The 25,087-nt window shown below is 45.8% G+C and overlaps 3 protein-coding genes across 6 annotated transcripts in view; 2 read left to right on the top strand and 1 right to left on the bottom strand.

Moving 5' to 3' along the window:
• Positions 1 to 468: 468 nt before the first annotated feature.
• On the top strand, positions 469 to 18,457 carry PHF10 (PHD finger protein 10). 4 transcript variants are annotated; one of them, XM_075411987.1, is made up of 12 exons: positions 469 to 570; positions 3,178 to 3,284; positions 3,837 to 3,967; positions 4,762 to 4,839; positions 5,708 to 5,841; positions 5,956 to 6,105; positions 7,407 to 7,516; positions 8,926 to 9,079; positions 11,507 to 11,662; positions 16,399 to 16,507; positions 16,791 to 16,979; positions 18,372 to 18,457. In XM_075411987.1, the coding sequence occupies exons 1-12, from the start codon at positions 502 to 504 to the stop codon at positions 18,455 to 18,457; spliced, it is 1,473 nt and encodes a 490-aa protein (XP_075268102.1). In that variant the 5' UTR covers positions 469 to 501. The 4 variants fall into 4 exon arrangements, with proteins under 4 accessions (XP_075268102.1, XP_075268101.1, XP_075268096.1 ...); XM_075411986.1 differs by having other exon boundaries at positions 4,756 to 4,839; XM_075411981.1 differs by lacking the exon at positions 11,507 to 11,662.
• Positions 18,458 to 18,533: 76 nt separating this feature from the next.
• On the bottom strand, positions 18,534 to 21,592 carry C2H6orf120 (chromosome 2 C6orf120 homolog). The gene is made up of 2 exons (XM_075411988.1): positions 21,508 to 21,592; positions 18,534 to 20,390 (listed from the first exon to the last, which is right to left on the bottom strand). Exon 2 carries the CDS (start codon positions 20,347 to 20,349, stop codon positions 19,792 to 19,794), a length of 558 nt encoding a protein of 185 aa, XP_075268103.1. The 5' UTR covers positions 20,350 to 20,390; positions 21,508 to 21,592; the 3' UTR covers positions 18,534 to 19,791.
• Positions 21,593 to 24,289: 2,697 nt separating this feature from the next.
• Positions 24,290 to 25,087, top strand: part of WDR27 (WD repeat domain 27) — a 58,743-nt gene continuing 57,945 nt past the window's right edge. Inside the window, 3 exon segments of the mRNA XM_075445411.1 lie at positions 24,290 to 24,336; positions 24,625 to 24,665; positions 24,668 to 24,759. Coding sequence (XP_075301526.1) covers positions 24,290 to 24,336; positions 24,625 to 24,665; positions 24,668 to 24,759 — 180 coding nt within the window.

The raw sequence follows: 25,087 nt of genomic DNA, 5'->3' as shown, positions 1-25,087 counted from the left end.
ACGCGGCTCGCAGCCGGCTGACGCTCCCGGAGACGGGAGCCTCGGCGGCGGAGCGATCCCGGCTCTCGGCGCTCCCCACCCCGGGGTGCGGGGGGGATGCTGCCCCTCCGCCCCGCGCCGCTGACCAAGCGCTACCGCGGCGGCTCGGCTCTGCGCTCGCGGCCGGGCCGCGGGGCCGCCCGGGCGGCGGCGGCAGGAGGAGGCGGCGGCGGCGGCGGAGGAGGAGGAGGCGGCGGAGGAGGCGGCGAGGCCCCGGCCCTGGCGCTGGGCCCGCGCGGCGGTAGCGGCGGGCGGGTGCCGGTCCGGCGGCGCGGGCCGGGGTCGCCGCGGGCTGCCCGGAGGGGGGCGGAGCAGGAGGAGCCGCCGCGCTCGCGCGCGAGCTGGCCGGTAGGGGCCGCCGCCACCCCCCGCAGGGGGAGGGGGGGCGGAGCCGGGCGCGGCGCGAGGCCCGGGCGCGCGGCGGCGCTTCCCCTCGCCCAGCCGGCGGCCCCCGCGGCGGCCATGGCGGCCGTCCTGTCCCCGCGCCTCTGCGACAGCGACCCGGCCACCCCCGGCGCCCAGTCCCTGAAGGTGAGAGCGGGCGGCCGGGCCCGGCGCGGCGGACTGCGGCTTGGGCGGGAGGCCGCGCCCGGTCCCCCCCGGCCCGGGCGCCGTGACACCCCCCCCCCCCCCCCTTCACCCCGCCGGGCTCGCCTCACGCCTCCTCCTCCGGGCGCGGGGCGGGGGGCTGAGGCCCCACCGGCTGCCCCGCACCCGTCTTCCCGCCGAAAAGTCCTGAGGCGGCTTCCCGGCCGGGCGCGGCAAAGTTTGGGTCCGGCGGGGGCTGTCCGCGCTCTGCCCGGGCCCGGCGGCTCCCGGGGCTGCGGGTCGGGCCGTTCCTCTTCGAAAGGCAGCCGGGTGGTGGAGGCTTTCCGATGGCAGAGCGAAGGGTCTGCTCTGGGTGACCCTGCTTCGGCAGGGGTGGGACTGGGTGACCCACAGAGGGCCCTTCCAACCCCTGCCATCCTTAGGTAGATCTTGTGATCGATGGACGCACTGGGAGTTCGTCACATAACCTTACTTCTGAGGGACTACCAGGCGTTTGAAGGGAAAAACGCGCTGGTTTTTGGCGAGGTTTGACTTTCCGTGTGAAGAAAGCCACCGGACTGCCCCCAGTTTTTCTCTTCTGTGCGGGAACAGGGGTTGAGCTGCAGCGTGTCTTCGGTCGCGGTGCAAAGGTTTTCACTTTTTCCACAAAGTCCTCTGCAGCAAACTGCTGCGTTTTGCAGAGTGTTGTCGTGTGCGAGCCGGTGTGACTGAATTTGCTGAAGTTTTCAGCAAATGAGAAAGCAAAGATAGAAGTAGAGGACCTTCATCTCTCCCACCCTCTGGGTGCTCGTATTTTTTGATGGTACCGGAGTTAATAAAGGAGACTTTCAAAGCAAGAGGATAAACTGATGCGAGGCACTCAACTGTCAGGTTGAGATCTGTCTTTTAAACGTGTTTTGAAGTCTCGTGGTAGCTGTGGTGTGGCAAAGCATGGCCTTGGTCGCAGTTTTGTTTTTATCTGGTAGCTGGGAAGGTTTGGAGCGCGTTAATCTTCGCTGTGGGGAGTGGGGCTGAACTGCTGATGAGACGTAGCTGTGTCGTAAAGTACTCCAGCGTGATCTTTTTGTTGGGGACTGCTGCTTGGCTTGTCTAGTTAAGTTTATACAGGGTATTCTCAGCAATAGGAGGAAATAGTATCATTAGTAGTACTAGTGGAGATGCTGCTTGCCTGATTTTTGAAGCGTAGCGGCGTTAAGAAAGCAGTTTCATTAAATTCTGCTTTTGAGTTCTTACTGTGTGAAAGATACTGTTCCACAGGAAAGAAAAAAAATGTAAAGAATTGTGAAAAACATGAAATAAACCTAAACCACAGGAGACAAATGGTTTTTCCCTATGGCCTGTCTTGATGATGGTACTGTGAAATGTTGCGTAACAGAAGTAATGTGTGCACATTTGCTGGAATCTTTTTCAGTGGTATTTCAAGTGATGAGATAAGTAAAATGTACTAGAATGAAAGACATTAGTGAAGGTAGACCTAATAATTGTTGTTGTCATTATTTAATATGTAAGCATAATTGTGGGCTTAATCCATTTATTTCTGACAAGTTAATTCTTCTGTCTTAAACTTTTCACAAAAGTTACGGAACGTGATTCTTTCATCCTCCTCCGCTTTAGAGTTTTGGTTACTTAAAGAGCTATCTTGTTTTTGCCTCTACTACCGGTGACAATAGGCAGTTCACCTGAACGCTTCTACCTTCTGTTTCTCAATTATAATCGTGCAAGGGTGATCACTAAACGCTTTGAGAGTTGTTTGTGATGAGCTCTAGGGAGGAGCTGTATAGTGTTATCAGACAACAAAGCAGTGCTAAGCACACAAAGGCCAATGGAATCATTGGTCTTCGAGGTTTTACAGAACACTATTTAAAAATTTTCTTTTCCTTCTAAGTTAACTTCTAAATGTTCCCTTGTAATAGCTTTGTTCTGAAGATGAGATTTGTCTTCTGTATCTGCTGCAATACAAGTTCAGTTTGTCTCTTTTTTCTTTTTCTATCCACAAAAGACAAGTCTTTGCTACTTGCTGTAATCATACCTTTTTGTAAATTGCGTACCGTTCCTTTTATTTTAACTGTATGTCCATAAGCTTCTCTGTTGCTTTTTGGTAATGTTTCCCTTGATTTTATAAGCACCAGCTCTCAGCAAGGGCTAGGTGGTTTTGCTCTGCTCTTGCTGTTGCTTTGCAGAGGTAGCCTGATTAGGTGAATTAGTCTTGTCCCTGACTGGCACCAGTGAGGGAAGTTTGCTGGGCCTACAGCTGTCCGGCCATGCTGATGCCGTAGGTAGTTTATGTCAAGAGTGATGAATTTGGTGGTCAGAGCCACAGCTCTGTCTATTCAGTGTTCCGCGTATGCACCCGGTGAGAAACTGCCCCGTTCTCCTTCTGTGCCACCGTGTCTTGTGCAGCTAGTTTCTAGCAAAGAATCATTTGCTACGTAAATTGTCCTCTGAGTTGTTTGCAAAGAGTGTTATGAAATAACTCAGTAGTTCAGGTATACTTGAACTGTGGATTACCTTGCAGTATTTTTTGATGTTTTGCGTTATCTGCTGAATACTCCTAGTTTTTTTTAATACTTATGTTCGTTTTCGTTTCAGGATGACACAGAAGAAAATTCCAATGATGGCAGCCAGCCATCCAAAAGGCGGCGTATGGGCTCAGGGGACAGTTCTCGGAGCTGTGAAACTTCTAGTCAGGACCTCGGGTAATACTGTTTTTTATGATTCCCACGTTTTAATTGCTAGTCTTATTGTATTGTTCAATATGCTTAAGTACTAGCTCTTCTTTCTTTGCTTGTATGTTCTTCATGTGTCTTCCTGAGTGGAGGCAATGTCCTGTGAGTAGCTAGCCGTCCTTTTCTTCCAGCATATTTTAAGACATTATATTTAAAAAAAGCCCACAAAAGTTCTGCATCTGACACACCTTACATGTTTTTAAAGTATTACATGTTTTTTGAGTGAATTGTGACACTATAGTACCTGCTTTTCCTGGTGTCCTGTCCATTGTCATGGATATTCCTTTCTTCATGTTCTGTCCCTCAGCGTATTGATGGATGCTGGTTTGGAGAAATGCATGTCAAGTGGGGTGTAGCAAAGTGGCTTTGAAATGGATTAACAGGATGCAGTGTTGTAAAGTGCTTGTCCAACTTCATAAATATTGTTCATTGACGTACAAACAGAAATAAGTGAATTTCTGGAAATGTAAGTGTCCCTCTTAAGGATTCTTTGATTTGTTCTAATGTTGTTCTTATGCTTAGATACAGCTATTTTCCTGCTGAAAACTTGATAGAATACAAGTGGCCACCAGATGAAACGGGAGAATACTATATGCTTCAGGAGCAAGTCAGTGAATATTTGGGTGTGACTTCCTTTAAAAGAAAATATCCAGGTATTTGTTTTCAAAGTTTTTCCTCTAAAAATCTTGGTGTTCGTACGGTTTGGGTGTAATGTGTGTCTCTGAGTATAGCATGAGCCAACTGATCAAAGAAAGACCCTGGCAAAAGCAGATCTGAATTATGTGTGTTGTACTTTTTGTTACTGGCATATTGAAAACGTATCCCGTGGTTTTCAAAGTAATTTAAGAGTTTTGGTATTGCCACTGAAAATCAGTAAACAAGTCTGGTGTGGGGGTTAGATCAGCAAGTCCCTTTTGAAAGCTGACCTCAATTTTAAAGTATTTTGTTTGTGTGTATATATGTATGGTATATATAGCTATGTGTCTGCATTCTGTTTCCTGAATTATGGAAACATTTCTATACTGTGAAAGAATTTTAAAAAATGAATCGGGGGCAGTTCTAGGATTTCAGCCTTCATTATTCAGAGTTGTCAAATCTGGTTCTTCTGTCACGGAATTTATTTTTAAAAGGCATATTGAAAGAAAAAAGATGTACCTTCAGTGCCTGATAATGTTTTCTTCATCTGAGCTCATATATCATGTTTCTTCAGTATTTCTGTAAAAGATAGCTACAGGCAGGGTACTCAGAAAAATTGACCATGTCCCTACAGTGTGCATTAAATTTAAAATTAATTTATATAATTATTATCTTTGTAGGAATAACAGTATAATACAGACTCTCACTGCCTGGAAATAAAATTGTCAAAATACTTTGACACTGTTTATGGGGGAGTTTGAGTGACTGCGCACATTTTTATTGCTGCTTTTTGTTTTATTTGGAGATTTAGAAAGACGAGATCTGTCTCACAAGGAGAAGCTCTACCTCAGAGAACTAAACGTTATCACAGAGACTCAGTGCACACTAGGTAAGAAAAACTGTTAGATTCCTTGTTACAGTATTAAAAATAGGACACACGGAAAATGTGATTCCGTTTGGTAGAGAACTGCATCACTCTCAACTAAAAACGTAAATGCTGAAATGAAAACTGGTTTGTTATTAATTTGTGTAAATTGGCCATGAGGTATCACTAATCCAGATTTATTATTAAAAAAAAGGATCTATTCTGATTACTTAGCACAATCCCTTCTATGTTGTAAATTAACTTTTAGAATCTTTTTCTCCTTCTAGGAAAGAGAACACCTTAATTTTTCAAATTAAAAAGTGCATCAGATTAGTTGTGTTGGAACCTTTAAAGGAGGAGTTCTACACTGTAGCTGCAAACTGAGGCATTCTGAGTTCTGAACTTCAAATGCTTCAGTTGGGAGTCGGGCGTCAGTGTGCAGCTTGCTGCTCTGAATTGCCCTCGCAAGAATTCTTCCTTGATTTGTATAGAGAGGTTGTGTAAACCTTGTAATTTCAGTTAAGGTTCTGCAAGTTAATTGAACTAACGCTTGGCCAATATTGGAAACTGAAGCTAACAGTTCACCAGGTCCCGCTTGGAACAAGGGCTCTGCCTGACAGGGGAGCTGAGTAGGTGGATGTCAAGGCAATGTGAAGGGGTCTGTAGCTGTAAGCAAGAGAAGGAGTGAGCCTGGCCTCCTTGGGTGGAAGCAACCACCTAATCAGCCTTGAAAGCGAAACGGCACAAGTTCCCTCCTACCTGAGGGAGAAGCGTTGTGCACAGCGGGCTGTTGTCTTTAGTGGCTCAAAAACTTGAGCTGATCATTGTGGGATATAAATAACCTACGCTTAGTTTTGCCAGATAGCATCATTATTGCTTTTATCTATTTTAGGTCTAACAGCTTTGCGTAGTGATGAAGTAATTGATCTTATGATTAAAGAATACCCTGCCAAACATGCTGAGTATTCTGTTATACTGCAAGAGAAAGAACGTCAGCGGATAACAGATCATTATAAAGAGTACTCTGTAAGTAACTGGCGTATGAGTGAACCAGATCTGTAACATGTGGAGTGCAGGAGAAGGCTGTTCTCAAACGGACAGTGAAATGTATGTGAATTAATAGAATTGTTTTTATTCCAGCAAATGCAGCAGCAGAACACACAGAAAGTAGAAGCCAGTAAAGTTCCAGAATATATTAAAAAAGCTGCCAAGAAAGCTGCAGAATTCAACAGCAACTTAAACCGAGAGCGGATGGAAGAAAGAAGAGCCTATTTTGATCTACAGACACATGTAGGCAGATTTAAATTTCTTCTCAATGTCAATAGGTAGCTCCTTGGTTGTTTTAGTAAGGTTGGTTTTGGCACCATTTTAAGTATTTTATTATCAAGGGTTTTGATTAGTCTTGTTTCAGTCATGTAGGGACTCAAACAGTGTCACTGGTAAAAAGGTAACACTGCAAACAATAATAATCTCAAATATATTTAATGTGAACATTTTTTTAACTTGAAAATACTTGGGAAGCTATAAAAATTGCGGTGTTACTTGTCAGCTCTTCAGTCTGCTGTAGTAGCATAAAACTAGGTCCTGTGCAGCCTGCTGTAGGTGACCCTGCTTCGGCGGGGGGGTTGGACTAGATGACCCACAGAGGTCCCTTCCAACCCCTACTATTCTGTGATTCTGTGATTCTGTGAAAACCAAGAGAGATGTTTAGGTTACTAGGAAGCTTCTGTTGCTATTGTATCTATTCACGTAAATGACTAATTCTTTTTTGGAACACCTCAAAAATTTTGTCTGAGCAGTACCTCGAGTGAAAAAGTGAATTGTTTATCTAAAAGAGTGCCGCCTGTCAATGCTATGCCCTTGTTTTAGTCAGGTGTTACTTTTTTTTTTTGTATGACATATATTTCATGCTTCTGTGCCTGATTTAAAAAAAAAATAAAAAAAAAATTAACTGACATTTTGAAACAGGACTGTTCTGCTTGTGTGAAGGCAGTAAAGCAAACATTTTCTCTGTGCAAGTTAACACATAGCAATCTATTATGGAAAGTTTACATTTTGCTGGTGTTGACCCATGTTAGAGATAAGATAGTGGACAATTAGTTTTATTTCTTTCGAAGGGAAAGAAAGCTTCTGTGTAAGATTTTCCTTTCCATATATTTGTATTATTAATGGGATTTTTTTATAGTACAGTCTGGTTACAGAATTAGATGGATGTGTTCTTGCTACCCTCTACTGATACGGACCAACAATGATAATTCATGCTAGAGATGGCAGTCACAAAAGTTAATGTTTACTGTTTCTATTGTTTGATTTTAATTTTTAAACTATTTTGCCTGATACACTGTTAGAAGTAGTGTTACCTAATACTTGTTCAGTTCACCAGATACTTAGTGATTGGACTTAATCTGTAACGCTGTTTTGTGAGGGGCTCTCTTACCGTTTTAATGACTTGGATTTCCCATGGGAAAACCCGGGTGTTCCAACTCAATAAAACTGGCTCGTTAAAAATATTGTGGGTTGTAGATGGTGGGGAAGGCTCAAAAATTTGTATGTGAAACAAAAATGTCACTGTTTTGTATTAAACAATACAGATTATCCAGGTGCCTCAAGGAAAATACAAAATCTTACCTACAGAGAGAACAAAGGTTAGTCCTTATCCAGTGGCTCTCATACCCGGCCAGTTCCAGGAGTACTACAAAAGGTATTTTGACAGCATCCTAACTGCCAATTCTGTTGCACTGATGTATTTGCTCTATATCTAGCAGATGGAAAACATTTCCGTGTATTTACTATAAGGTTTTGCAGTTACTTTACGCTTGAGGCACTTGCTAGTCTAATGGATGCGTAGCGTGACAGCTTTTGTCAACAGAACAGTGCTGGCTGCAGGAGCAGGGTCTCCGCTGAGGTGTTGCAGTGCCTGAGATTTGACCTGCTCAGGTATTTACTGTGGTGAAAGGAGACATTGAATTCACTCCTGCCCCCCTCACATGTTTACTCATCGTCCGCCTCTGCCTGTGTGCGAAGATTAAAGTTCCTATATCAAAATGTTGTAATGCTGGCTTGTGATCACACCTTCTCCCTTACTGTCCTTTTTTAAATTTTTAGGAAGTTTTTAATTAAAAAAAAAATCTGGTTGGTCTTGTGGGCTAAGTTTCGTGTTGGATTTGTGAGAGAAAAAGGTGATGCCAGCTGGATCGTTATATTTCATGAAAAACATGTACGTGGCTGTCTACACAAATGGAAGATTTTACCAGTGGCATGCTCCCACTTGACAAACGCACGCTGTTGCCGAAGTCTTACCCCCTGTAGAGCGGAGATGGTGCTCGTCCTGTACATGCACGGTGTTCTGTAGAGAAGCTCTTTGTCTGCATGTGCCTTGCTCATTCCAGTGTGTGTGCGTACAGCCCACCCCAGATCTGCATGTCACAGGACGTTCTTGAAGGGCTTCAATTTTATTAATTGAATTAAAAATGCTAGATACCTTGTTTATTTTGCACTTGTAAATTGCAAGTGAAACTGCTTATCCTTCTTAACAAAAGACACAACCTTTCAAAATACGCATCAGAATAACATCCCACTCCTTACAATGCTTGTCCTTAATAGTAAGAGGACTTTCACTTTTTTCTCAGTATTTAAGGTTTAAAAAAGAAAAGAGTAGCTTACAGCTGTTAAGCTGTGTGTAGGTGCAAGCAAAGCGATGAGATCTTCACATTCTTCTGAAATTATATTTTTATATGCATTTTTTGTTCATGTGGGCACTGTACATTTGTAAACAAAGTGTGTAGTCTGTTGGGATTAGTAATGTGGATTGGCTAAAAATTTTTAGAGGTTCCATGGCCTCTTATGATTGTGTAGGTTTGGAACATTGCAAGTAATACTCTTCCTGTGTTCCACAAATATCTGCTGTGCAAAGACGACGAGTACTAGATGGCATCACATTTGGGAGGAGAAATCAATATGTTTCCTGTGTTTTCAGAACTGCATGTTTTTGTGTGCCTTCCTGAAAAAAAAGAGCTTTTCTTACTCTTTCTCACTGAAGTCCTTGTATGCTGTGAAGCTTAATATTTATGCATAAAGTACAGGTGAATTAATTTATTTTTTTAACTTCAGATACTCTCCAGATGAACTTCGTTACTTGCCATTAAACACAGCTCTTTATGAGCCTCCGTTGGATCCAGAGCTGCCGGCGTTAGACAGCGATGGGGATTCAGATGATGCAGAGGAAGGGCGAGGTGATGAAAAACGGAAACCCAAAGGCAATTCGGTGAGACAAATTGAAAGTATTCTTCAACAAAAAAATCCTTTCCCTTCACTTTTGTTAGTTTCAGTAGTTTCCTAGTAGAACCTTGAGTATTTGCAATATGAAGGAGAATCATAAACTAAAAGTGTACTCCCTTCTTTAGTGCTTTTCCTTATTTTGTAACGTTGCTCTGCAGTTTTCTGGTTTGATCCATTTTTAAAGTAAATCAAACAAATACTTGAGATTTCAGGCCCTTTTGTTCTCCTTTTTAAAGAAATCTTAAAGCATCTTCCCAACCGCAGCTCTTCGTTACGCCCTTGTTCCCAAGGGGAAATTGCGAGCGTTTCTGAGGGGAATGAACACTCTCATTCAGGTCGCAGCATGTTTTCCCATTCAGGTCCCACAGAATCTGTCCCTAAAGCAGGGGTGTTGGTAGCCTGGTAACTTTTTCCTCTTGGGACATAGAAGGAGGATGTACTCAATACAGAAACAGTTATTTTATTCCAATTTAAAGAGAAGGCAAAAAGCGCTGGGTTTTTTTTTTTGTTTTACAATACATCTTTAAAAAGATGTTTATGTTCTCTCTATTTATGCAAACGGATAATTAGCAGTTACTGGAAGTTAAGGGAAATTTTCACATACCTACCTTGACAGTGTTTTAAATGTTCAAGAGCGGGTGAGCTTCAGAAGAGTACAACTGAACCACTGGTGTATCGGTGTGGTTGTTACGTTGGTGACAACCACTTTTCAGAAGTTTATCCCTAATTTTAAGAGAAACAGAATGTAAAATCACAGGTACATTAACAGTTTCTAGATCAGTTGATGAACATGTTAGATGGTGGGTACATATAACGTATAATTTTGCTATATAAAAATTTATTTTGTTTCAATATTCATGAGATACTCATAACTGGAGAAGAAAGGAAGGGATCAGCTTGAAGGCTAACAAGGGAGAGACAGCTGTGGATACACCCCTTCTGCTTGCATTTTTTGGAGAAAAATAAATCTTACAAATTTAGTATGAGAAATGTCAACTCAAAATTTTGGTTTTACTCCAGCTTTTTTTACAGTTGATCTTTAGCCGTTTCTTCCCAGTTCCCTTTTCCACCGACTTCCATTCCCCTTAATGGTAAAGAAAAGTAACTGGACCGAGCAGACTATCCTTTCATTTTTCACAGAAGTTCAGAAGTCTCTTTGGTGACAGAATACAGAAGGGAAAATGTCCTTGTGTTGGAAGAGTGTAGGGAAAATTTAAAATGAGATTCCTGCAAAGTGGGCTTAGCTATGGGAGCAGGGGTTCTTTGCTAGTCATTGAGGCATACTGTTCAGGAAAAATATCTGCTGAACACAAAGGTGGGCAGTTGTCAGGCCTCTTTTTCCTGAGCTCTGGGCTACCTGCCATCCGTCAGATCCCCCTGGTGAGTCCTACAATGTGCTTTATGCTTTCTCCTTTTTCACCCTCCCCCACTGTTGGAGTCAGGCAGCAATTTTCCTGTTCTGTAGTGTTCTATGGACTAAATAACCCTTCCCCTAAAATAACAGTGAAACACACCTTTTCTTGTTGCCACGTAGTTTGCTTTGCTTCTGTGTTGCGCACTGTGTCTGTTCTGACTGTGTTGGTTTTAGGCTCTGGGGCATAGGCTGATTGCTATTACATTTGTACAGAGTGCCTTTTACTGTAGGGCACCATTGTTATTTGGCCTTTTGGTTTTTATTGTAATAAATGTGATTAATCATATTGCTGTCTTCTGGAGCTTTTTGAAGGCCTTCATTAACACTTTTCTGAGAAAAATCTTGTGCTGCTGCTCTTAATTATGCTTACATGGATCTCTCACCTTCTTTGAACCTCTTCCCCTCTTTCTTGCCTCCTCATTCCTCAAAACAAAAAAAAAGCGCTTTAACTACAGCGTAAAATCTGTTGTTTTGTTCTGTATCAAATATTGAAGAATGTCTTGCCTTTGATGGCATTCTGCTGCTGCAATCCAAATGAAATATTTAGACTGCTCCTGGTGAAAACAGTAGATGAGGGTGGCAGAAAAAACCTTCACATGTTTAATTCAAGGCAGTGCTGTTTGGTAGTACACTTTAAATGCATGGCAAGGGCACTTTTAACTTTTTGCTGGCCCTTTACTTTGTAAGCAACGTCTCTTGCATAGAGCGGATTTCTTGCTGACTTTTAAAGGAAAATGGTTCAAAGAATTGCGCTGTTATGCTCCCCACTCTGGTATCAAAACCAACTGGAAAAATGACTGCTGATGCCAGCCTGTTAGCATGAGAAACAATAGATAATGAAGGTTATGAGCAAAGGTGTTCTAGATTGTGATGTACCCCATGCTTTTGTAGAAGGAGAGATGTATCCTTCTTTTACCTTAGTTGGCTCTGAGGGGCATAGGAAAGACTTGTCTGTCTATCCAAAAAATAAAAAATATAGCTATGGTATTTTTATTATAGGACAATTCGTCTGGCAATGTATCTGAAGGTGATTGCGCCACAGACAACCAGGAGGATTCTTTTCAGGGAAGACAAAAAGCAAGAGACAAAAGTGCTACTCCAAGAAAAGATGGTTCCAAACGTTCTGTATTATCCAAATCAGTTCCTGGGTACAAGGTAGAAGAAAAAAGCCCCTGACTGAACTTCTTTACTGACCAGCCTCTCCCTGAAACATTTGTTTTTTCAATAATATGGAACTTCTGCTTGCTGTACTTCACTAGCTGCTCTCCTGTTGTGTGCTCCATCTGTTTGCCTCCTTACTTCCTTTTTGCTTTTATTTCACGTGGGGCTTCCGTTTACCCCGGCTATACAGTGGCCTCTGTTCCTGTTAACTTCTCGGATGCCCAGGCAGTAACATCAGAAAAATCCACTGTGGATTTATCGCTGGAACTCTGTGTCTTTCTGTCTGTCTGAACACAGCAGTCAGAATTACTTGCCAGTCCAAAAGTAGCATTCGGTATCCGTTGTTTTTCTTCTGCCGTTTAGCGTGGCAGCATACCAAGAGATCGGTGCTGTAAAGTGCAGCTGTGTGGCTGAACATCTTGTTACGACGTTCGTTTTAAATGCAGCCTTTCATCCTGAGAGGTTACGAGGTCCAGGGTGGAAGGCGAGAAGCTTACTACAGTTGTATAGGCAACACTATGTAACCACTTTATATGGAAAATAGCTTTTTATGCAGTTCATACTATGTAGAAACGTTTGTGGGCGATATGCTTTTATCCAGGCTAAAATCTTGGTGAGGATGTGAAGACATTTCAGCTGGCAAGCAGTGACTGCCCAACCTAAGACCCAAATCATCAGTATTACTGTATAATAATTTCAAAATTAAGATAAAAAATAGATAAAGATAAAAATACTTTTCAGAAGACATGGGAATTGATGTGCATTATTTATGTGTTATTATTCTGCATACTGAGAGGATCTGAATATAACGCAACACTTCTAAAGCACGTTATTGCCCAGTCCTGTTCCACGGAAAGGAACGAGAATTTTCCGTTAACTTACGTGGGAGCAAGAATAGACCCATAAAGAGGGAAAACACTACGTTAAGACAGGGTTTAGTATTTAGCAATCAGGAGTGCTTGTTACGAGAGGTTATGGAAAAAGGAACATTTTTATCAGTGACAAGATCGGACATATTGTGAAACTGTCTCAGTGAAAGTGAGCTGTTGATGGCTTGCATTTTATATTCATAAATATTTACTATCTGCACTTACCAAGTTAACAGTAAATAAACTATAACTTACCTTAAAAAGCTAATTTCCAGCAAGAATTGGACAGCTTTGATAAGCTTTCTCCACCATACAGTATCTGTACGAGTTCATAACAGATAGCAAGCTCCAGCTGTGTTTTCTCTTTTCAGGAACTTGCTAAAGAAATATGCAAACTATGGAGATTTAGACTGTGCTACCATATGTATATTTTTTTATCTGTAACTTTGCAAACTGTTGTAGACAGAGACTGCATACCAATATTCCCATGAACACGAAATCCAAAGATGGGGCTTGAGATTTTTGTTTTTAGCTTTGTTTAACTTGACATTGGAGATGGTGTGCCACTGGTTTACAGAAATTTCACGTGGCTGCGAGATGCCCGAGTGTTTGGTTAGTCCGGTCCGTTTAGTGGCCGTAGGAATGCAGAGAGAGAGGACTGGTGGAACAGAACTTGCTGCAAAGTTCTGAACTTGTAATTGTGGAAGACTAATGGCAGTATGCAGCGTTGCATTTTGCAAATGGATTCGTGTAGCAATTACCGGTTCAGAATCACCGACTGTGTGAGTAACGAGGTGTTGCTGTACACTTACAGCGCCACGTCCCTGCAGCGTCAGCGCACCCTGCCTGCCGCAGCCGTCGGGCTGTTGGTAGGTCAGAGGTGGCGATGCTGTGCTGGGAGGGTGAGGGGACTGGCTTTCTTGTTTGTGGGAACATTTAAACCCAATTACGCGAGCTGTTTTAACTGGTGAGACAGAAAGGTTCTGTTTGTTAGTCTGTAAAACAGCCAGATAATGCTACACCGTATGTGCCTAAAGTGCGGGCACTTTGAGCTGAAGGCTTAACTCCTTTAAAATGTTGTCCCTGTGAATTCTAAATCTTTGTAATATTTTTGTTCTGTATTGTTCTCTAATATTTGACTATTTTTGTAGGACGGTAATCTTTTGGTTACGTGTAGTTCAAATTGAAGGATAATTGCTATGGCATCAACATGCAAATGTATAGTTATAGCCACGTTATGAGTATGACCGGATTCACACATTTCCACTGAGTTATTTTTGCGTAAAAGAAATAATGTATTTTATATGGAGCCATTTTTATTGTCAGTTCTTTAACAAAGAACGGTTGGGGTGTGTTTCACGCTTTGTCATGTTACGAGTAGCAGGTCTTTGTCGCTGCAGGGCTGGCTACTACGACTGCACACAGAGGGTACTGTTAAAAGTACAGGAGGTGTTTTGCACATAAAACTGAAATGTATTGAGAAACTATATTTTACAGCACTTCTGTTTCGGGTCACTGTATATGAAAACGGAACACTTTGCATTCAGAATAGGACCTTACAAAAATGGAGGCGTTGGAATGCTTGCTTTGGGAGCTGCAGCACAGCAGCGTGGAAGTGAAAACTGAGAGTAGGCAGTCGTCACGTTGACCCTGCGTTCGTTTTTCTCTCCTTCCTCATCCAAGTGAGACGAGGACGTAGAAAGCAAAACTTCCTCTCAGCAGATGGGATATCGTGACTTCCCGTTTGGATTGGGGAGACATTTTTCATAGCATTTCTCAAAGCCATTTATGATGGTAGGACTTGAACCAATTTGAAATGTGAATAGTCTTGTCTTTTTTTTTTTCCCCCATTTTTGTAAAAATACTTCCATACTGTTGGAACTTTATTATTAATAGGCTGTGATTCTCACCCCCTCAACACGCACGATTTCTCACGAACACAGTTTAGTGAAGTAAAGAATAAATGGAAGCATTGTTAATAAATGCTTCTATATCAGTGTCTAACTGTAGAATTACGTGTCCCGGAGCGTCACCTGCGGATGCCCCTACCGCAGGTACCGCGACCGAGAAGCAGCTCGCTTCCGTTCCGCCGGAGCGCAGGGGAGCATGCTGCTGTGCATTAAAGGCAGGAAACCACAAATCCATAAATAACTAGAAGTCTGATTAGAAAAGTGCACTTGCTGTTCTAGAAAGGCTTGGTTTATGTAGAAATAGATAAAAACACAATAAAAAAACCCAAAAAAACCCACCTTAGAGCGTAGCCTAAACAACGGAAGGGTAAATGCTGCGACACGGAGGAGGTTTAAGCATGTGCCGCTTTCGTTGGGAGGAGCAGGGTACAAAGGTGTACATGTAGGACACATAGAATAGTTAACAGTAAAAGAGTTTACGTGTGGTTTTGCTTCCATTATATTTATTATTTTGTAGAGACGTTTGTGAATGTTAGACTTCTTTTATTGCTTTATTATATTTATGTATAAAACAGGTTGACTCTGCTTTTTTAAAATAAATAAGAAAAAAAAAAAGTCTGTATGAATGCCTCTGTCATCTTTTGAAGGAAGTTACCTATAAACATCTGGTATGGTGTTTTGTTTTCCTTAAATAAAACTCCTTAGACCAGGCAATTTGAAGCAGGCTGTAGCCATGTTTTAACTTAAAAAGCAGATTGAAAACTTCAGAAAACTGAAAGCCATGTGTCCTGACTACTTAAAAATGAGTCACGATATTAATTATCTTGCCAGGTGCTAGAAAAAACTGGCTGGGGAAACAGACACACTAAAAGATCAGTCGTATTGCAAAAGATCCTGGTCATTTTTATATATATACATAGAGTTCTGTTTTCACTTTTATTTGTTTTAAAATGCAACTTCATTTTTTGCCCCCCACGTGGCTGGTAGTTGACGGGGACTCTTCTTGCTTCCTGACAAGCCGGTTCCTTAGAGAGCAGGAGGTGCCTTGCCCTCCCTCCAGTAGCTGCCAAGACATCTTTTTTGAAGCTCTGGCACGAGTCGGTTTAACATTTTAAACAGCATTTCTCACTAATTGCATTATATGGAGGTCAAAGCTCACCAGTACAACTACTGAAATGTTTCCGAAATCCGTCATGCCTTACCTCTTCCTTGGCTCTCATGGGGATAAAACTCCGCTGGTGTATCTCTTGGGTTGGGACACAGGACGTGTACACAAATGTTACTCATTGTAGCAGCCCACTGTTTCCCTCCTGACGTTTGGATGGATCTCGTGGACCCAAACACACTCCTGATCATCCCCTAGGAAGATGGTGGTGAATATACAGCGGGACTTGAAAGTGAGGGCGTGTATTTCTTACAGCGATTATGACTGGGTACAGGAAAGAAGGGTAGAACGGATAGCCGTGTCCAGCATAGCTAACCAGATTCTCTGAAACTAAAGGTACAAAAAATGAAGTTTATTGCTTTCATAATTAGTTTTCTATATTTAGGGACAAGCGTCATGCAAATGGAAAATTTCGTTTCTTCCATAAACAGGAAATCTGCGTGGAGGTTCATAGAGAAGTATTCTATATTGGAGAAAACCACTGAAATCTTTAATGCTGTGTTGCATTTAGTTTACATTGAGCTGATGAATTAATAGGCAGACGAGAGTACATGCTATTGCTCCGATTTGCTTTACGTAGAACTCACTACGTGTGCCAAATGCAAGATTTTGTGTAGTTAATCTCTGATTTTTTTCAGTGCCGCCGCTTGTCAGTTACTGCCGTCTGTTGTAAGGTTCACACACCGTAACAGATAGTTCTTTAGGAGTTAAGGAGATACATGACATTTCCTTTTAAACCTGTAAATTCTTCTGGCATGAATTTATAGCCCTCTTCTACCCTTCCAGCCAAAGGTCATTCCAAATGCTATATGTGGGATTTGTCTGAAGGGTAAGGAGTCCAACAAGAAAGGAAAAGCTGAAGCTCTTATTCATTGCTCCCAGTGTGACAACAGTGGTAAGTATCTGCATACACTAAGCGGATTCCTAAGGGAGTTTGACAGACCTTTTCGTGGAAGTATTTCGTGTACTACGCTTGGGTCCCAGTGGTTCCGTTGCCTTCTCTGTCCTTCGTTAAGACTCCATCTCTATGTACCGTTACGCTCTACTAGCGCACTCCGGGCACTGCGGGATCTCGCCAGGTGGTCAGCTAAGCTTCAGCTTCTGTAAAAGCAAACAGTCTTTAACTAATTTTACGTTTCATTTCAGACATAAAAGTAATAATATCGGTTTTAATCCAGGCCACCCTTCTTGCCTTGATATGACCCCGGAGCTTGTTGCTATGATTAAGACTTACCCTTGGCAATGCATGGAGTGTAAAACGTGCATTATGTGCGGGCAGCCTCACCACGAAGAAGAAATGATGTTCTGTGATGTGTGTGACCGTGGTTATCACACTTTCTGTGTCGGGCTTGACGCTATCCCTTCAGGTAATTAAGTAAGAGTTAATTGTTCCCCTCCCACCTCCTCCGACTCCTGGGCTTTCTCCGTCATAGTTAATACACGCATTGCTTTTGGAAGAATAGTTTAAAACAAGCGTGAAGGGCAGGAGTAAGCAAGAGCGTAGGAAAACATTCACACTGAAGGACCCATTTTTTTTTTAATAAGCTTTATTTCTCTATATTTGGTTGCGCACAGTTTAACCTGGCAATTCCCGTGTAGGAAATATAATTGGCTTTTACAACAGAATCTGAACAGACTCGCTCAGAACTAGGTGGGTTGTGGGTTGTTTTTTTTTTTTTCCCCATACCACAGAATACTGAGAATAATTACCTCTTTTTATAAAAGAAACCTGCAGAGGCTGTATTGCTGCATATTGCTGGGAGTATAGCTTTCACATTAGTCTTTGTGCTGTTTTTCAGTTTCTAAATCAAAAAGTATGCTCAATTTAATATTTGTAAACACCTTTTTAAACCCCTTCCTTCCCATTTTTTTAAACATCTAAGCTGGAAGTGAAGTACCTACATGTCGGGCAGCCTGTACCTTTAAATTAGCCGGTTGCTCGTATCACCCGGGCAGCTCAGGGCAGTGGAAAGCAAGCTTCAGGCATACAAATACCTGGTAGTGCTGTTGCTTTTCCAGTAATGCTAAATCCACGGCAAGTTAGTTGATGAGCAAGTATCCAGGGGCCACACGTTCTGCAGTGACAGTATTCCCTGTCACTACAGCGCTTCCAATGCCCGTTCCCGTTCTGGGAAGCGCTGGCACCAGCCACCACTTGGTGCAGCTTCCGCGGCCGATCGAAGTTTCAGGCTGACCCAAGGACAGAATCTAACCAGAACAGATCGCATGTCTATGAAAGGGTAAAACTACCTGAGCAGCCTTGATGATCCCAGCTGCTGTAATATAAAAGAGTTAAATGCTTCTGCTCGTTGCTCCCCGCTCCGTTGCTCCCTCAGCGAAGGAGTCTCAGCGCGAGGTCTGGGGATGAAGCCCAGAACCCACGCTGGTTTGGGGAGCGGGACCCTCCCAGCGGGCGAGCAACTGCCCGTGACCTCCAACTGTGGGCATTCCTGGGAAAATACAGCTCCCGAAGTCAAACGTAGTTTGTCAAGCGCTTTGCTAACGACCACCTCCTTCGCAGCGCCAGCGCTTGGTCCGTAAAGATCAGTGCAGCCACCTGTTACACGCAGCGAGTCCGCAACGGAGGGTGGATTTCACGTGCCGCTCTCTCTAGCGTTGAGAAAAGACGCTTCCATTGTAAAGAAAAGCACGGGTTGTTCACGCGAACGGAGGTGCTGCAAATAGTGGCGAAAGGGGCGTAGTTAGACGAGCGAGTAACAAAGGTAGTTTCCCAATAATTGATAACTTTCTTTTCTTAGGTCGCTGGATTTGTGATTGTTGTCAGAAAGACTCTCCCGTACCCAGAAGAGGAGGAAGAAGGGGGAAAAACAGCAAGGAGGGCTAAAGAACCCAAAAAACTTGCTGTCCAAAACTTAACTGCACAAATTGAAGTGATACTTTGGTGCTATTTAACCAACCACTCTTAAGAGGAACAATACCACTTTTTTTTTTTCTTTTTACCAAATAAACTTTTAATTTTGGCTATATAATGATATTTTTTTTTGTGATACAAGCCACTAATCGTGCCCTGTCAGACAGACAAGCCAAATTCCCACTCATGGAGAGAAGGCTTTCAGTAATGAAATTTAAATTGTACGTGCACATTTTGTATAAAATCATAGTACCACACTCCTTTATTTCAGTGCACTCATCAGTAAGCTCTGTGAAAAGAAAATTACAGAGCAAGTTAAATATACACTATTTGCATAGCAACTGGTTATTTTGAAAGACTCAACCAAAGAGAAAAAAGACCAAACCACTCCTGGAAAAGCTAACTTTCAAGGACGAGTGGGCACGGCCTGACCTTCTTACAATGTGCTGCTGCACGTTCCTTTCAGCAGAAATTTTCTTTGCAAACTCATGACTTATTCATAAAGATGTACTAAAAAAAAAAAAACCACTCATAGAAGGCTGTAAAAGGAGGTATAAGCAAACACCTCTCAAGTTCAAGGTGCTATAAGCTTGCGTGGCTTTTGACGAGGAATGAAAATGTCGCATTGACAAGTAACGACAGCTGAAGGCTTACTCTCCCTGTAGTAACAGCGAAGGAGTAACACGCGAGTCAGAGGTGACGAGTGACTGGACAGACCTCTGCTTGGCAGACGGCAGACGTGATGGAGGGCGCAAGCGGTCAAAATACCGATCGTCTGGCCCCCCAGGTGATGGACTGGTTTCTCCTTCCCTCCTTCCCCCAGGCTCCTCAACTTGAATACGCTCAGAACCCCATTGCTGATCAGCTGTGCTGGAGATTCGTGCTCAGAGAAGGAGTAGATTTGCTTTTTAAATACGCTCTAAATTGAGAATGGGCACTGAAGTGCAGCAGTTTGCTATTTCACTTGTCCTTATTAAAAAAAACACGATAGAAAATACTGAATCGGAGCTGATTTTCCCAAGCACCTGCTTAAAGCGAATTTAACAAGATCCCAACTGTACATTCATTTTTAAGCCCTGCTCTTTGAAGAACACTGCAAATACTGCGCTTGATGTTCATTTTACGCATAAGGGAGGATTTACGATACAAAATTAAATATGGCTTTTTCCCCCCACTTCCTTTCTGGTTTAGGAAAAGTAACCTGAGTATCTCCTCAGGAAACACAACAATGAGTATTAAATACTACAGCAAGTCATTCATGTTCAGTTCCACAGGCTGAAGTGCGATTTAGTCCAGTATGTATCCGTTTAAAAAAGAATTTCAAGTATTAATTTCAGGATTCCGATGAGTATAGTCCAGAAAACAGACTCCTCATCCTGCGATTCGTCTTCCGCGGACTGCGAGTATTTCTGCTGCGCCTCCATCTCCTCGGGGTTGTACGACGCCTCGCCGAAGGGGTACCGTGCAACTGTTCGGTCGTAGTACACCTTCATCTCAAACTCGCTCTCCAGGTGAGAGGGGTGTCCATAAATCCCTATTCCCACCGGGCGTCGGAAGTGCGCGGGCACGCGGACCACGTCCTGGCCGCAGGTGACCGACTGCAGCTCGTACTCGTCGAAGCTGGGGTGGAGCGTCACGTCGGACACGTAGAGGTCCGCGTCGCCTTTCAGACTCCGCATCTGCAGCACGATCTTGCCCTCGTGGTTCAGCCTCAGGTAGCTGTAGTTCCCCGCTCCGATCTGGCCTTGGACGACGTGAAGGAGAATCCATTCGTCGGGCACGTCCTCCTCCTCGAAGGCGTTCGCCACAAACAGTACCTGAGCTGCCACGAATATCGCCAGGATTCTTCGCCAGCGTGCTGCCATGGTCCCAAGAGACAGTCAGACTCTGGGTCCTGTGCGCTATCCTGCGAATACAAACCATAATTCAGATTTCAGCAAGAAATTTTTTTTTTATCTGATCATTTTTAGAAATCCCCGTTAGTCCATACAAAGTTAAGCAAATTCAGTTAAGTGTACGTTCATTAACTTTTCTTCTTTTTTAAGAAAAACCATTGCTGGGATTCAGCGCTCCGTGGGCTGTGCGATGGCTTGAAGTTCTTTAAGAAGTTAAACAGAAATTAATCGAGCAGGGTGTTCTTTCGCCCGGAACTGACACAGAGACTTTAGTTTCATTCCACCATGCCAGATTTGACAGGTACCCGGGAAAGATGAAACCCAGCAATGACTTTACCCTCCATATAAAAAAAACAACCAGTTAAAAAAGAAAGCTTTTGCATGCTTGAAGAAGCTGGACTTGGTATGGGGCATCCCGGGCTCTCCCACCCTCTCCTCTTGCCTTCAGTCCAGGCACGCGTCGGGGTGCGAGCACGAAGCCCTCCGCGTTTGGACTTTCACTGGGAACGGGGTCGGGGATGAACCCCAGTGACCTGGTGAGATAACGCAGCAATTTATGATCCTGCTGCAGGGATTGTTTCTAGGAGTAAACGCGGCTTATTTTCCCTGGAAAAAAACCCCAACTTGACTTTCTCAGAACGCTCAGCCCTACAGCACCTGCTTACGACCCAGAATCACACAGAATCCCAGCATGGCAGGGGTTGGAAGGGCCCTCTGTGGGTCACCCAGCCCAACCCCCTGCCGAAGCAGGGTCACCCAGAGCAGGCTGCACAGCACCGCGTCCAGGCGGGGCTGGAATATCTCCAGAGAAGGAGACTCCACAGCCTCCCTGGGCAGCCTGGGCCAGGGCTCTGTCACCCTCAGAGGGAAGAAGTTCTTCCTCGTGTTCAGCTGGAACTTCCTCTGCTTCAGTTTGTGCCCGTTGCCCCTTGTCCTGCCGCCGGGCTCCCGCCGGCCCAGCAGGCCTCCCCACCGCAGGGCCCCCGTTCTGGCAGGGGGGGCAGGCCCCGAGCACCGCCGGCAGCAGCGCCCCGCCCCGCCCCCCCCCCGCCGCCTCCCGGGCCCTCCGCTGCCGCCGCAGCCATCGGGGTGGGTGCGGGAGACCTTGGGCAGAGGGTCGCGGCTCACCTGCACCTGGCTCCAGGCCCCTGTACGGGCTCGGCGGACGGGCGGCGGGTGCCGGGGCAGCGCCGCGGCCGAGGGCGGGCGGGCGGGCCGGGCCGGGCCGGGCGGGGCGGGGCGGGGCGGCCGCCCCTGAGGGAGCGCGGGGGAAGGGGCGGGGCGCCGTGCCCCCGCGCGCCGCGCCCCGCCCCGCCGCGCCCGGAGCCGGGGGAGGGGGGGTGGGGGGGAGAAGCCTCGGCACCGCCCCCTTGGACGCCACTCACCGCCGAGCTGTCCTCCCGCCGAGCCTGACCCCGCCCCCAGCCACGCCTCCCTATCGCGAGAGCGGGCGGGGCCGTCGTCTTGATAACGCGGAAGAGGCGGTGCCCCACTCCGCGCTGGGGGTCTCTGCGGGCCTGGGGCCTGCGCGTCACCGGGGCTGGGCGGGCCGGGCCGGGCCGGGCCTGGCCTGTCCCCGGCGGGCTGAGGCGGGCCGGGGGGACCTTTAACAGGCGCAGACCCCCGTCCTGCGAGGGCAGTGGACAGCTCGGGTTCCGGGAGCCGCCCGGGCCGCGGCCGGGAAGGGGAAAGCTTTGCTGTGTCGGGGTGGTGGTGGGGGAGGGAGGCAGGGCCCCAGAGCAGCAGGCGCTCCCAGGCCCCGTGAGGTGAGGGTGGGTCCGTTGTGAGCTCTGAGGTGGGGGTGACACGTTTGAGGAGGGTGGTGAGGCGGGGACTGACTGGGTATGGAGTTTTTTCTGCAGTACACTAATGATTTTTCACGAAGTCCTAAAATTAATCTAATTTTTATAGGTAAGTCTAATTTATCTGCAGAAAAATCTGGTTTTACCTGCACCGCTGTCATATGCAATGCCCTTACTGGAGGATAGGTTGCCCTTCAGCAATTAGCAACAGTTTATGTGATGATCAGTGCACCTAACATCGCAGAACAGAAAAACACCGTGTGAAGAGAAGCAAAAAAAAAATAATTGGTGTTGAAAACCCGTTGATTTCAACCAAGTTAACTTGACTGAGCTCTTGAAAATTTTAAACAAGACTGAAGGACTGAAACTGAAGGAAGAACCTGCTTGGAGCGTTACTGGGTACTGAGAGACTCTTGTCTGTGTCCCCCGAGGGTCCTGCGTTAACGGAGGGAGCTGGTGCTCTGCCTTCAAACCACAGCGCTCTCAAACCCAGGTAACTCGCTCGGTTCGTTCCCACCTCAAACAAGCAGGCTGCGTGAACCTGCCAAATGTGGATTCTCTTACATTTGAGCTTTATTAAAATCAATTTCAGTCTTGTAAACCGGCTTAGCAACTGCTTAGAACACAATAAAATACTAAAGCTGATAAATGTCGTTATCTAAAATTGTCCTTACGATGACTGAATATGGAGACCGACAGAAATACACTACTGCACACAAAAGCATGATGTTATGAACAACTGGTGTTTCCCTAAAATGCCCTCAAATTTTAACAGTCTTTTTTTTTATTTTTTTCCCCACGTGGCTGGCTGTTCCGTTTGGAATGGGTGGGCACCCAAGCTGCTGGAGCAGCATGCTGCTAGCCCGGCATTGCGTAGGGACAGGGCATTGCGGGGGGTGTGCTCCGTGGCGTGTGGTATACATGTCCTTACGTGTCACCAGTGTCCCCAACAGGGCAGAAGTCTCTGCCTTGTCATGCTCCTGGACGAGTGGCATCTGGGCCACCAAGGAGGAGCAGCACCGGCTGCAAGGGCAAAAGGCAGTGGCAGGCCACTTACTACTAACTTACGGTCTGTTGCAGTTTTTTCTAAAATAGCCAGTACGAAAACTAAAATGTGTTGTCCTGTCTTGTCAGAGACTACACTTTACATAACATTTTTCATTGTGCGTTTCTGAGGTGCTGGGATGTATGAAGAGCATTCACTTATGGCCTAAATTGCCAACAGTGCCTGAGGAACACGTTTGAACAATTAAAGGGTATGTACATGCTTTTAAAAAAAAGATAGTTCTCAAAATAGTTATGGAATCATAAGCATAGAATGGTTTGTGTTGGGAGGGACCTGACAGATCACCTCGTTCCATGCCCCCTGCCATGGGCAGGGACACCTTTCACCAGCCCAGGGTGCTCAGAGCCCCATCCAACCTGGCCTTGAACCCTGCCAGGGAGGGGGCAGCCACAGCTTCTCTGGGCAACCTGGGCCAGGGCCTCACCACCCTCAGAGGAAAGAATTCCTTCCTTAGATCTAATCTAAACCTAACCTCTTTCAGCCTGAACCTTTTACCCCATGTCCTGTCACTCCCTGCCCTTGTACAAAGCCCCTCTCCAGCTCTCTCGCAGCCCCTCCAGGCACTGGCAGCTGCTCTAAGGTCTCCCCACAGCCTTCTCTTCCCCAGGCTGAACAGCCCCAGCTCTCCCAGCCTCTCCTCCCAGCAGAGGGGTTCCAGCCCTCGGATCATTGCTGGGGCCTCCTCTGGCCCCGCTCCCACAGCTCCAGCTCTGTCCTGTGCTGAGGGCTCCAGGGCTGGACGCAGGGCTCCTGGGGGGGTCTCAGCAGAGCGGGGCAGAGGGGCAGAATCCCCTCTCTGGGGGTGCAGCCCAGGGCACGGCTGCAGAGAGTGAACGCCCCTTGGTGACGCTGCCATGAGGAGCCGTTCGGCTGGTGCTGAGCCGTTGCCCCGGCGTGGGGACGCACGAGGCCCTCAGGGGAGCAGCCGAGGGAGCACCATCCCGCTCCGAGACCCGCCGGCCACGCTGCTGCCCCCATTACGGGCCGGCCGCGGGGCCAGGGCCGCATCATCCCATCCGGGACCCCCTTTCTCGGCCGCAGGATGGAAAGTGGCGGGGCCCTTCGTTCGGCTGGAGGAAGCTGCGGTCCTAGCTCTTTTCAGTGATGCCCAGTGACAGGACAAGGGGCAATGGGCACAAACTGAGGCACAGGAAGTTCCGTCTGAACATGAGGAGGAACTTCTTCCCTCTGAGGGTGACGGAGCACTGGAACAGGCTGCCCAGGGAGGTTGTGGAGTCTCCTTCTCTGGAGATATTCAAGACCCGCCTGGACAAGGTCCTGTGCAGCCTGCTCTGGGTGACCCTGCTTCAGCAGGGGGGTTGGACTGGGTGACCCACAGAGATCCCTTCCAACCCCTACTATTCTGTGATTCTGTGATTCTGTTGTCTACGAAAAACACTCGTTGAAATGCAAGCTGCCGTGTGCCTTGTCCAGCTGGCGTGCAGCCACCGTCGCTGCGCTTTCCCTCAGGATGGAAACGAGCTGTGCGTCTGGGACACAGCGACTGCTCAGGTAGAACCAGAACACACCCCTCTGCAGGCTGCTCTTTCAGATGGAGACAGAGGGAAGATGTAAACGAAATATCTGGGGGTAGTGTTGGACTGTCAGGTTTCACTTTAATGGTGGGAAGGTAGCGTTTGTTACAAGCTTGGTTATCGCGGTGAGAATAATATGAGATGCTGCGGTGGGCTGGCCGTGGCTGGGAGCTAAACCTGCCCCCAGGCTGCTGCTCGCTTCTTCCCAGTGGGCTGGGGGGAGAATCGGACGGGCAAAAGTGAGATGAAGTCGTGGGTCGAGATGAAGATAGTTTAACAAGTGAAGGAGAGGGGAAAAAAGAAGC

Source organism: Opisthocomus hoazin, chromosome 2 (assembly GCF_030867145.1).
Source record: "Opisthocomus hoazin isolate bOpiHoa1 chromosome 2, bOpiHoa1.hap1, whole genome shotgun sequence".
NCBI lineage: Eukaryota > Metazoa > Chordata > Aves > Opisthocomiformes > Opisthocomidae > Opisthocomus > Opisthocomus hoazin.
This window is presented reverse-complemented; position numbering and strand designations above follow the sequence as displayed.

Bases quoted from the DNA above. Each gene is read 5' to 3' on its own strand.
- PHF10 (XM_075411986.1), top strand. From the start codon at position 502: ATGGCGGCCGTCCTGTCCCCGCGCCTCTGCGACAGCGACCCGGCCACC. The intron at 11,663-16,398 runs GTAGAAGAAAAA...CTACCCTTCCAG, and splicing joins AATCAGTTCCTGGGTACAAG to CCAAAGGTCATTCCAAATGC. The intron at 16,980-18,371 runs GTAATTAAGTAA...TTCTTTTCTTAG, and splicing joins GCTTGACGCTATCCCTTCAG to GTCGCTGGATTTGTGATTGT.
- C2H6orf120 (XM_075411988.1), bottom strand. From the start codon at position 20,349: ATGGCAGCACGCTGGCGAAGAATCCTGGCGATATTCGTGGCAGCTCAG.